The sequence below is a fragment of the Hemicordylus capensis genome, chromosome 1 (genome assembly GCF_027244095.1).
Source record: "Hemicordylus capensis ecotype Gifberg chromosome 1, rHemCap1.1.pri, whole genome shotgun sequence".
NCBI classification, from domain to species: domain Eukaryota; kingdom Metazoa; phylum Chordata; class Lepidosauria; order Squamata; family Cordylidae; genus Hemicordylus; species Hemicordylus capensis.
Window position 1 is genome coordinate 433,499,490 of NC_069657.1, and position 13,558 is coordinate 433,513,047.

General features: G+C 42.5%; 1 protein-coding gene across 2 annotated transcripts in view; it reads left to right on the forward strand.

Annotated features, from left to right (window-relative positions):
- The window catches only part of NPHP1 (nephrocystin 1), a 57,692-nt gene that overhangs the window by 26,579 nt on the left and 17,555 nt on the right, over positions 1-13,558 (forward strand). For both annotated transcript variants that reach the window (XM_053313698.1, XM_053313688.1), the window contains one exon: positions 13,123-13,199. In XM_053313698.1, the coding sequence (XP_053169673.1) occupies positions 13,123-13,199 (77 nt within the window). The remainder of the gene's footprint in view (positions 1-13,122; positions 13,200-13,558) is intronic.

Here is a 13,558-nt window from a genome sequence, read left to right on the forward strand (position 1 = left end):
TACCAGGCTGTGTATTGTAATGTTTAAGGACTTCCTTGGTTTTACGTTCAATGCATGCCTACTTAGAAGTAAGCACCATTGGTTTCAATCAGATCTTCTCTCAAATAAGTTTGTGCAGAATTGCAGGCTTAATTTAAAAACTGTGCAATTTTATTTGTTCTATTGTTGTTGCTGTTAATATGTCAAGGAAAATAGTTAGGCAAAGATATCTTCCCCACCTATTGTTGGTAGATATCAAGAGCAAATACAAATCAACTGAAAAGTGCAGCTGCTAATTTGCATATGCAAACTTATCTTCAAGCGAATGTACATAACATGCAAATTAGGCACCCAGATTTGGAAAGCCAGAATATGGCAACCCTGGTTGTTGGGAGTCAGAATCCCTTGATGGCTGACCTCAAATCCTCCATAGCAGATCTTGTCTGAAATTGACCACAGATTTTGCAGCTGCATCAGTTGTCCACTTTCCCCCCTTTCTATTACATCATTATTAGCCTACTTTCCAGTAGGCTTATGAGCTCATCCGGCATTCCGTGTGTGTGTCCATGTATGTGTCTCCCCACCACCCCGCTACTTCGCAGTGCCTGGATAGGAGCCAAATCGGGTACAGTTGTAGGGACACAAAGGTTGTAGGGACACCTCAACTGCATAGTTTGTGATGATGTCATTCACCCCAATTCAGGATGGCGGACTCATGAACGTTTGAGGCACAAGTGGGCTAACGTGAACTGCCTAACCAATTTGGACCAAATTTAGTCCAGTTGTTGGGATAGTGAAAGGAAAGTAGGCAGATTAGTTCTTACTAGAACAACTTGTTTTAAAATTTATACACTACCTTCCAGCTGAAAGAGGCTCTCAAGGCAGTTTAAAAATTAGTGTGCATTCCTCTCTTTCTTCCTTCCAAGCCAACTTCAGTTAAGTTTACCTAATATAATATTGTACCCAATGTAATTTAAAAAACAACAAAAGAAATTATTTTCTATGAAAAGCAAGGACCAAAACTGACTAATGCTATTAATGGCAGCCTTTTGCCACCCAAACATTATTTAGTTTCTGCATTCCAGGGACGTGACCCAAGAAAGCTACCCTTTGAGTTTTACTTTTCTCACTGCGCCATAAGGTTCTTGAGCTGGATTTGGATATTGCGGCAAGAACTATTCATTGCTACACTTGTGCCAAATGTGCTGCATGAGCTGTACTCAATAGTGAAACTTGATGTCATTTGATATGTGTGTAGCCTCTTAACAGTTTCTGAGAGTGTTGCCTGTTAAATTAGTCTCAACCCCAGAACTATTTAAAATGTGATATGAACAAACCAACCTTGAAGAGGGCCCATAGTCTTCCTTTTTAATTTTTAAAAAAAATAAAGCTGTGATGCTTTTAATGGGTTCTTTGCGGACAAAGTCTCCTATATTCGGGCTGACTTGGACTCCACTGTTTCTGCAGAGTCTATTAAGGTGGTGTCCAGCAATCCCTCTTGCAGTATTAGATTGGATCAGTTTCAATCTGTGATGCCTGATGACGTGGACAAGCTGCTTGGGGTGGTGCGGCCTACCACTTGTTCTCTGGATCCTTGCCCGACTTGGCTGCTTTTATCTAGCAGGGAGATTGTTGGGGATGGCTTAGTTAATATCATTAACTCATCGCTGAGGGAGGGTAGGATGCCTTCTTGTTTGAAGGAGGCAATTATTAGACCACTTCTTAAGAAGCCTTCCCTAGATCCCTCAGTGATGGACACTTATAGGCTAATCTCCCATGGTTGTGTAAAGAGAGTGGTGGCTAACCAGCTCCAGGTGGTTTGGGAGGAAACCGTTTATCTAGGCCCATTTCAAACTGGCTTTAGAGCGGGCTATGGGGTTGAGTCTGCCTTGGTCAGCCTGATGGCCTTTACCGGAGAATCAACAGAGGGAGTCTGACTCTGTTGGTTCTTTTAGATCTTTCAGTGGCGTTCGATACCATCAACCATGGTATCCTTCTGGATCACCTGGGGGAATTGGGGATAGGAGGCACTGCTTTGCAGTGGTTCTGCTCCTATCTCTCAGGCAGATTCCAGATGGTGGAGCTTGGTGACAGTTCCTCTTTAAAATGGGAGCTATTATATGGAGTCCCTTAGGGCTCCATTCTGTCACCAATGCTTTTTAATATTTACATGAAACCGCTGGGTGAGGTCATCAGATTTGATGGAGGGTGTTACCAGTATGCTGATGACACCCAAATCTATTTCTCCTTATCATCATCATCATCATCATCATCATCATCATCATCATCCTCATCATCATGAAATGGCATTCACTCCCTAAATGCCTGCCTACAGGCAGTAATGGGCTGGATGAGGGATAACAAATTGAAGCTGAATCCAAGCAAGACGGAGGTGCTCATTGTGGGAGATTGGCATTTAGGGGATGAGTTAGATCTAGCTGAATGGGGTTACACTCCCCCAGAAGGAACAGGTACACAGCTTGCGAGTGCTCTTGGATCCAGGCCTCACCATGGTATCTCAGGTGAAGGCTATGGCCAGGAGCACTTATTTATTTATTTATTTATTTATTTAAACTTTTATACCACATCACTTACTATCAGCTTCAGCTGTTTCGACAGCTGCGTCCATGCCTTGAAGAGAACCACCTCAAAACAGTGGTGCATCAGCTGGTAACCTCCAGGCTCCACTACTGCAATGTGCTCTATGTGGGGCTGCCTTTGTACGTAGATTGGAAACTTCAGTTAGTTCAAAATGCAGCAGCCAGATTGGTCTCTGAGGTAACTCGGAGAGACCATGTTATGCCTGTTTTAAAACAGCTGCACTGGCTGCCGATATGTTTCCAGGTGAAATACAAAGTGCTGGTTATTACCTTTAAAGCTCTGAAGGGCTTGGGTCCGGGTTACCTTAGAGAGTGCCTTCTTCGGTATGATCCCCATAGCTCGTTGAGGTCATCTGGAGAGATCCCTCTCCGGTTACCACCGGTACGTCTGGTGGCGACTTGGAACCGGGCCTTTTCTGTAGCTGTTCCTGGTCTATGGAATGCACTCCCAGCAGATATCCGCAGTTTAGGCTCGCTGTCGGCCTATAAGAGATCCCTAAAAATCTATTTGTTTGGCCTGGCCTTCCAAGGCTTGTAAAGTGTTGTTTTTAAAAGTATTTTAAATAATGTTAATCATTTTTGAATTGTTTTTATATTGTTTTTAGCATTGTGTTTGAATTGTGGGTTTTATGTCTTTTAAAAAAGTTGTTGAAAACTGTCCAGAGCCTCTGGATGGGATGTTTTAGAAATGTAATAAATAAATAAATAGTAAAAAAATCTTGCTTGTGGACTCATGGACTTCCTGTATAAATGTTGTATCAGAGTTAATACAGGTGAACCCTCTTATCCTCGTGTTCCATTCTCCACTACAACCATGGATAACGGAACTGTGGATAACGCAGCATTTAAGTCAATGGGATTGGTGGGGTTAGGTTCCCAGGGGCTTCAAAAATGTGAAAAAAACTGGTGAAAAAGAGCAGAAATAATGGAAACAGTGTGCCCTACTGTCCTTTGCGGGTTTGCAGTTGCTCCGCAATGCCTCCAAAATCATCATTTCCCCACAATTTTTTTCGGGAACTTTTCTCGGAAAACAAAAACAAATGAACCACAGAATGGCTCACCTCTTTAAATTGGTGGCCAGAAATGACCTCGGAGGTCATTTCTAGCCACCCCAAAACTTCAGATATGTGGAAATTAACCCTTAAGAAACTCTCCCATGCTACGTATGCTGAGGTTGGGTGTCAACTACCCAACTGCGCTTGCCAGGTCCACAAATGGTGGGGTTCACCTGTACTATTATTTCCTCAGCCTTGAATAGGGCTTACCTTGGTTTTGAAAAAGAGAATAGAATAAGGTAGGAAAAAATCTGTATTGTTTGCCTCTTGGTGATACTTTTCTTTTATAGCATGTTGAATATGAGGATTGCTTTAAAATCTTTAGTTTACTAGCTAGCTCTGTAAAATAGGTAACTTGTGGGGCCATTTCCCATGAAGAGTTTTTAACATGTGACCAGTGTTCCCTCTAACCGGGATTCCCAGATGTTGTTGACTACAACTCCCAGAATCCCCAGCTGCAATGGCTTTTGCTTGAGGATTCTGGGAGTTTTAGTCAACAACATCTGGAAATCCCGGTTAGAGGGAACACTGCATGTGGGTGACTCATTTTAATGTCCACAGGCTAGACATCTTACCTCAAGTTGCACCCCTATGGCAGCAAGGTTGCATTTTCCCAGCACTGGATTCATTGAATTGGTGGATTCTTCACAAAGAACTGTGAAGGAGAAAGTGTTTTAGTGCTATTCCATTAACTTTTGTGCAAGCACTAGTGCAAGAGTTTCCACAGTGCAGCACTACAGTGTTTTATGGGTTGTGTTACTGTAGGAAAAACATGGTGAAAAAAGAAGATACAGGTTGTAAAACAGGGCTACTCAACTTCAGTCCTTCTGCGGATGTTGGCCTACAGCTCCCATTATCCCTGAGTTTTGGCCACTATGGCGGGAAATGCTGGGAACTGTAGTCCAAAAACAGCTGTAGGGCTGCAGTTGAGTAGCCCTGCTATAAAATTTGAATGTGTGTTGACCATAAAAAGGTCCACAGGAAAAAAAAACAAGGAACTCTGAATTTGGTGTCAGAGCAGTGCTTTTCTCTTAGTTTAGAAAGAGGCTTTCAGTTAGTTGGAAGGGCAGCTTTGGATCCAAGCTATCCAAATATTTTCGTACCTGCCTCTCTCTCACCAGAGAGCACAATAACAGGCGGCTGTTGTGATTGTACCATGATTTGCAAGTGTTTTGATATGTGAATGTCTATTCAGCATCGTTTGTGCCATAATTAGTGAGTGGCACAACTCTTCACCTTACCTCCCTTCTATGTTAATACCATTTCCTGCATTTTTAATGTTTGCTAAAAAAAATAAATAAATCTTTATGTCCTCAGTGATTGTGTGCCCCAGGGCTCTGTGGGTGCCAGGAGTTGAAATAGACTTGACGGCACACTTTACTTCGGGGAAGCAAGTAAATTCCCTTGAGTTCTTCCAAATGCTCCCTGATGTAAATCTGATGCTTCTCTGAAAACAAGCACTGCTTGGAACAGGTTAGCTATTTTATTGAACAGTGCAATCCGCCCCACTTTTCCCCTAAGAATCTTTCTCCCTTTTTGTGATCCATGGGGACAGCATTCCAAAGTCTGGGGGCGATAACTGAGAAGGTCCTGTCCTGCGTGCACAAAAGGCGAGCCTCCCTTATTGTCGGGACATGGAGAAGGGCCATAATGCCATAAACAAGGCTACAACAAGAATAAATAGTATTTATGCCTCTAGAATGCTAGCTAGAGAAGACAAAACTGAAATATAAATGCACCTTTTTGCTTTGCTAAAAGCTGTCTTCTCTGAGTTAATGCCATCCACATGAACCGAAAGCATACAGTGCTGTGTGGCCTGTGTGTCAAATCGACAGGCAGTAGTTTTAGTTTTTTCCTTTTCCTACCTGCTTGCAACTTGTAGTTCAGGCTGCAGCTGCTTTGTGATGACTGACACTCGGTGAAGTCAACGCCCATTTCTGGCTGTAGGTTCTTTTAAATCCAGTGTTGAAAGTTGGCAGGAACGGACTGGTACAGAGTGTGCCGGTAAAACATCTCACTTGCATTTATCATGAAGTCTGAAGTACTGATATAACATTATGGGGATTTTCACAAAGCCTGTGATTCACATTCATCCCTGCCATACAGGAAATCATGCTGAATCAATTAACAGGTGTGGATTTTATGGAATGCACTCTTCTTGGGAAAGCTTGCCTGGCCCCATCTTTGTGGCCCTTTTGACACCTTGTCAAGATGTGGCTATTTAAGCAGGTTGGGTGAGGTTGATGGCTCTGCTGGTTTCTGTCTCCTTTGCTTTGGGTTATCTTGTTTTTAAACTGTATTTTGCTTTGCTGTTGCTGGATAAATTGTCTTGCCCTTTATTTGTTGACGTTATTTGTTATTTGTTGATGTTTCTATGATTTGTTTTTGTTTTTGATTTTTATGGTGAGCCACTTGGGATTATTATTTATTTAAGGATAATGGCTGGAATAAGGCAGAGCAAATTGTAAGATGATCCTAGTAAATAAGAAGATGAACACTTACTGGTGTGTGGCAGTGGCTGGCTAGTATTTAAGCCTGAACAATAAACATGTACCCTCTTCTAAGAGCCAGGTGAAAGGATGTTTTGCAGAGATGTGGGACATTTCCTGTGTTGCTTGAATTAATCATATATTATTTATTATATTTCTATACCAGCTCTAGGCAGTTGACGACAAACAAAACAAAGACATAATTAAAACCAGCAAAACTATCAAACAAAAACAATATAAAATGTATTTATTTAAAATATGCTCCCTTCCAGTACTCTACTGCTCAGGTGCCTGCTGATTTAAAAGGTAGAGCTGGGTGTCATCAGCATATTGATGGCACTGCAGCCCACATCCACGGATGACCTCTCTAAGAGGTTTCATGTAGATGTTAGACAGCATAGGGGACAGAAAGGCCAAGCAGGCGTTACCCAGCACCACCTTCTGAGTACGACTCTCTAGGCAGGAGCCAAGACACCATATAACCATGCCTCCAAGTCCCAACCCAGAGTAGACGACCCAGAAGGATCCTGGCATAGGTCATCCATTAGAATGACCAAGGCAGTTTCCCTCCCGCATCCAGGTCAGAAGCCAGACTGGAAAGGATCTAAGTAATCAGATTCCTCCAGGGCGGCCTGGAGCTGAGATACCACCATGCTCTCCAACACCTTGCCCAAGAAGGGGAGGTTAGAAGAAACTAGTTGAAAGTTATTTAAATAAACTGGGTCCAATGACGTCTTTTTAAGGATGGGCCTAATAAATGCCTCCTTCAGCTGACAGGACACCACTCCCTGCTTCAGAGAGGCATTCTTCACCACTCCCACCACCCATGGATCCAGTCTCTCCCTAGCAACCTTCACCAACCATGAAGGGCAAGGGTTGAGCATATACGTAGTAGACCTCAGCCTTCCAAAGCAGCCTGTTCACCTCCTCAGGCAACACAGTCTGAAAACCATCCAATATAACAAGATCTAGTTCTGGTGCTGCAAAAACCTTAGCATACAAGTCAGAATGGATATGAGTGATTTTATCCATGGATTTTAAATTGATCACAGTGAGCTGCCAAGAGTTCTGATTGATGGTCTTTGGGGCCCTTGCATAGGAGGCCCCGAACCACTCAAAAAGGTTCTGCTGGATGACATTGAGCTGATGTGGTGGTGGAAAAGTAGGATTTCTTTGCTGCCTTGCTGCCATAGAATAGGCCCTCATATGAACTCTAGCCTGTGTGCGCTCACATGTATTCTTCCACCAACAATGCTCAAGCTGTCTACTAGCCTGCGTCATTATCCACAACTCACCTGTGTACCATGGAATTGCTTGGACTCTGCAGGTCAGGAGAGGACGCCTAGGTGCAACCGTGTCAGTCGCCTGTAAAACACTTTGAATTGTAAAACGGCAAAACAGTTTAAAATGATCTAAAAACAGATATATCTGATCTATGAGTTCATGTGTGCCTGCTGATGTCTTGATGAATATAACTTGCATGTGTGAATGAACCAACACTGATCTATGTTAAGATTACCTCACATTGCCTCAGATTCAATGTTTTTCCGTGGAGTTGGTTCACACATTCAGTTGCAAGCCAACAGGTGCTTAGAAATAATGTACCTGTGCATGAGCCAGATCAAATGGTCCTGTGGAGTCTGGAATAATCGAGTTTGGGAGACCAATTTTGATATGGCAAAGTGTTCCTAAAATACTGGCCCACATGTGCAGGCAGAAATGATTCATTTGTCTGCCAAAGTACATCATCTGAAACGTGTGCTGAAACAGTTCCAAACTGGTCAGGAACATCAGGCACTAGTTAGGTCTCTCCTGGAATGTTTCAGAACTTGGAAGCCAGTCCATAGATTCTGCAGTAGGAAATGCTTCCTTTTGTCCAGCACATCACCTGTTAGAAATTGCATTCCCTTTTTCACAATTTGACTCAGTTTTATCCATAATTTCCTGACCCTATGAAAGAGAACCCACATTGAGGGATGGGATTGCTTTGGGACATTTTGTGTAGCTTAGACAAACAGAATGGGGAAGGAACAAGAACTTGTCACTTCTGTCTGGAGTTGTATTGTGCAAACAGTGAACTGGTTAGAATGGAATTCAGGAGTAAATTTAGCACTTGTGAGTCCTGCCTTAAATGACATTTTGAAAGCTCCCAGGGTGTATCTTTGACCACAGAGAAGCCTTTCGAGTATCACCGGATTAACTTGATAATTTGGGCCGTGATCCAAAAAGCTGTACAAGTAGCTGCACAGCCAGTAGATCCTTTGGACTTTAATGCAGTAAACGCCTGTTAAAGTGGTGGTTCTCTTATTGGTAGGGGGAGAGCAACTGTCCCTATTCAGCTCAGCATCCCTTCCAGTGGCTGTTTCTGGCGTCTTCCTTGCAGTTCATCTTAAATTGTGAGCCACTTTGGGACAGGGAACCACCTTCCCATTCCTTCTGTTCTTTGACGTGGTCTCTGTGTTTCATACCAATGGGTTATGCACCTGCGCAGAAACCACACCGGCAACCTTCTAAAGCTTTTGTTGAAAAGCTGAATATGAATCTTCTTCATAGTTTCTCAAATAGCGCCTCACAACGCTCAAGTATGCTGCCTTTAACATTCATGGCAGATTCAAAAGCAGCTTTGTGACATACCATTGGGATTTCTAAATGAATAGGATGAGACTATGCAGTATTTAAAATATGCTCCACTGTGGGAACAGTCGACTATCATATGTGCTTTCAGCAGAGTACTAGATTATTGTGACCTTGGTAGAAATACCAAAAGATGGGGGAAAGTATGGCCCCCAAAGTATATGTATGTACAAATCCCATCCATATCCATATAATACAGTGCCAGCTAATATATGAAAAACTATTATTGGTTGTTTTCTTATTAAAAAAACAGTCTCGTAATAACAGACCTTTCTGCCCGGGATTGCCTAAATTGATACAGATGAAACACAAAAAATTAGAATATCGTGCAAAAGTTCATTAATTTCAGTAATGCAAATTAAAAGGCGCAACTGATATATGAGATAGACGCATTACATGCAAAGCGAGATAAGTCAAGCCTTAATTTGTTATAATTGATGATCATGGCATACAGCTCATGAGAACCCCAAATCCACAATCCCAGAAAATTAGAATATTGTGAAAAGGTTCAACAGTCTAGGCTCCAGGTGTCCCACTCCAATCAGCTAATCAATCCATAACACCTGCAAAGGGTTCCTGAGCCTTTAAATGGTCTCTCAGTCTGGTTCATTAGGAATCACAATCATGGGAAAGACTGCTGACTTGACAGTTGTGCAGAAAACCATCATTGACACCCTCCATAAGGAGGGAAAGCCTCAAAAGGTAATTGCAAAAGAAGTTGGATGTTCCCAAAGTGCTGTATCAAAGCACATGAATAGAAAGTTATGTGGAAGGGAAAAGTGTGGAAGAAAAAGGTGCACAAGCAGCAGGGATGACCGCAGCCTGGAGAGGATTGTCAGGAAAAGGCCATTCAAAAGTGTTGGGGACTTTCACAAGGAGTGGACTGAGGCTGGAGTTAGTGCATCAAGAGCCACCACACACAGACGGATCCTGGACATGGGCTTCAAATGTCGTATTCCTCTTGTCAAGCCGCTCCTGAACAACAAACAACGTCAGAAGCGTCTTATCTGGGCTCAAGAAAAAAAGAACTGGTCTGTTGCTCAGTGGTCCAAAGTCCTCTTTTCTGATGAGAGCAACTTTTGCATCTCATTTGGAAACCAAGGACCCAGAGTCTGGAGGAAGAATGGAGAGGCACACAATGCAAGATGCTTTAAGTCCAGTGTGAAGTTTCCACAGTCTGTGTTGATTTGGGGAGCCATGTCATCTGCTGGTGTTGGTCCACTGTGCTTCATTAAGTCCAGGGTCAACGCAGCCGTCTATCAGGAGATTTTGGAGCACTTCATGCTTCCTTCCGCAGACGAGCTGTATGGGGATGCTGACTTCATTTTCCAGCAGGACTTGGCACCTGCCCACACTGCCAAAAGTACCAAAACCTGGTTCAATGGCCATGGGATTACTGTGCTTGATTGGCCAGCAAACTCGCCTGACCTGAACCCCATAGAGAATCTATGGGGCATTGCCAAGAGAAGGATGAGAGACATGAGACCAAACAATGCAGAAGAGCTGAAGGCCGCTATTGAAGCATCCTGGTCTTCCATAACACCTCATCAGTGCCACAGGCTGATAGCATCCATTCCACGCCGCATTGAGGCAGTAATTGCTGCAAAAGGGGCCCAACCAAGTACTGAATACATATGCATGCTTATACTTTTCAGAGGTCCGATATTGTTCTATTTACAATCCTTGTTTTATTGGTTTTATGTAATATTCTAATTTTCTGGGATTGTGGATTTGGGGTTCTCATGAGCTGTACGCCATGATCATCACAATTATAACAAATTAAGGCTTGACTTATCTCGCTTTGCATGTAATGCGTCTGTCTCATATATCAGTTTCACCTTTTAATTTGCATTACTGAAATTAATGAACTTTTGCATGATATTCTAATTTTTCGAGTTTCACCTTTATACCAACTATTGGGTTGTCTCTGTCTGTCTGTCTGTCTTTATTTATTTTATTTTAACACACTTTTATACCAGCCAAAATTTACATCTCTGGGCGGTTTACAACAAAATAAAAACAGAAAGTAAAACATTAGTTAAATCAAAAACAAAAGTTTAAAACATTACAACAATTTAATTTTTTTAAAACAATATTCTAAAACAGCATTAAAACTATATTAATTAAAAGCCTGGGTGAACAGATGCGTCTTTAAATACTTTTTTAAAATTGTCAGAGATGAGGAGGTTCTTATTTCACTAGGGAGCACATTCCAAAGCCTCGGGGCAGCAGCAGAGAAGGCCCATCCCTGAGAGGCCACCAGACGAGCCAGTGACAAATGCAGATGGATCTCTCCTGATTATCTCAGTGGGTGGTGGGGTTCATGACAAAGAAGACATTCTTTTAAATACCCAGGGTCCAAGCTGTTTAGGGTTTTATAGGTTATAACCAATACCTTGTATTTTGCCTGGAAACATATCGGCAGCCAGAGTAGCTCCTTCAATACAGTAGTAATATGGTCTTTCTGAGATGACCCAAAGACCAACCTGGCTGCCGCATTCTGGACCAAATGTAGTTTCAGGACTACATACAAGGGCAGCCCCACATAGAGTGCATTGCAGTAATCCAGTCTGGAGGTTACCAGCAGATGTACCACTGTTTTGACGTAAGTCATCTCAAGAAATGGGCACAGCTGGTATATCAGCAGAAGCTGATAGAAGGCACTTCTGGCTACCACCTCAACCTGGGACACCAGAGAGAGGCTCGAGTCCAGAAGCACCCCTAGACTGCGTACCTGTTCCTTCTGGGGAAGTGTGACCCCATCCAAAGCAGGCAGATCAGAATCATCTGTCAAGTTCCAACCCTGCACAATGAGTACCTCCATCTTATCTGGATTAAGTCTCAGTTTGTTATCCCTCATCTAGCCCATTACTGCCTTCAGGCAGGCGTTCAGGGAGGTTATGTCTTCTCCTGATGAGGCTGACATGGAGGAATAGCTGTGGGTGTCATCAGCATACTGATAACACCCTGCACCAAATCTTCTGATGATCCCTCCCAGAGGTTTCATGTAGATGTTAAACAACATCGGAGACAATACAGAGCCCTGAGGCACACCATACAAAAGTTCAGATTTTGAAGTACGGCAGTCTCCAACGGACACCATCTGGAACCTGCCCGAGAGGTTGGAGCGGAACCACCGCAAAGCAGTGCCTCCAACTCCCAACCCCCTCAGACGCTCCAGAAGGATACTATGGTTGATAGTATCGAAAGTCGCCAAAAGTTCCAAAAGGACCAACAGAGTCACACTTCCTCTGTCGATTCCCAATTGGAGATCATCCATCAGGCCGACCAAGGCAGATTCCACCCCATATCCAGCCCAAAAGCCAGTTTGAAATGGGTCAAGATAATCAATTTCCTCCAAGACTGTCTGGAGCTAGGAGGCCACCACACTCTCAACTACCTTGCCCAGCCACGGAAGGTTAGAGACAGGCCTGTAGTTGCTCAGCAAAGAGGGATCCAGGGTAGGCGTCTTCAGAAGCGGTCTAAAAATTGCCTCCTTAAGACTAGGAAGCATCCTACCTTCCCTCAGAGACACATTTATAATCTCTACCAGGCCTTCTACAACAGCCTCCCTGCCAGATAATATAAGCCATGTCGGGCCAGGGTCAAGAGAACAGGTGGTAGGCCGTACCATTCCAGTCAGTTTGTCCACATCCTCAGGAGTCATAAACTGGAACTGACCCAACCTAATCACACAAGAGGAGTTGCTGGACACCTCCACATCAGACACTGAAGTAAATGTTGGTTATATATAACCAACATATAGGTTTTATATATTTTATCTGGCATTTTAATATCTAGTTTGGTAGATTTGTGCATACCACTGTAGTTCGGTACATAGGATAATGTATATATTTGACCAGGTTTCTGCTTTCTGTCTATTGTGCCCTCAAAGGAATAAGGTGAGGAGTGCCTTATATAAATTTATGGCTGGGGAAAAAATAATTTTTCAAATAAACCTATATGCCATATAATTATTTATGTGGGTTTTTAAAATGAAGTTAACTGTTAGTCTTTTGCAGTGAAGACATGTTTAGCATCTGATGAAGTGAAGTGTAGTCCACAAAAGTTTATGCGATAATAAATCTGTTAGTCTTTGAGGCACCACAAGACTCTGATGTTTTTGTTTTTATATAACCTTCAATAGATTTTTTTATACAAAAGTTTATTGAATGTGCCATTAGAAAAAATCTGTACTAAAGACTCCCTACCCAATTCAAATAATATGCTAATTCAGACCAGCTGCAGTGTTAAAAATAATGAATTGCTTGTGGTATCTTTTTATCACTTCAGAAAAGAAATATCATACCTTAGTTTTTTTTAATGACAAATGGCCATAAAGGTGTGTGTTTATGTATTTTGCAGAACATATGAGCTGCTTTTGAATGGTGGAACTCCATATGAAAAAGGGGTTGAAGTAGACCCATCCATTTCAAGAAGAGGTATAGTTTGTTTCATTCCTTATCTATCTATAAAATGGACGTGGAAGGAAGCCTGTGCATTCTGTCAGAAACTCTGTTGTTTGACAGTCTAATATAGTGCTACTTGATTTCATTAATATCTCACGTTTCTTCTGTTATGGGTGGTATTCGTAGGATTCTCAAGCAGTCTGCCACTTAGGTACTGATCAAACCCAAGCTGAGATGGGCTTTGTTCAGCAAGGGTTTTTTTTGCATAATATGCCTTTAGACCATGCCCTGGGACCTAAACCCTACACACATTTAAAATACAAATGAAACACACACGTCCCTTTTAATAACAGGAAACTCTAGGCATAGGGAGCGAGAATGGGAAATAATTA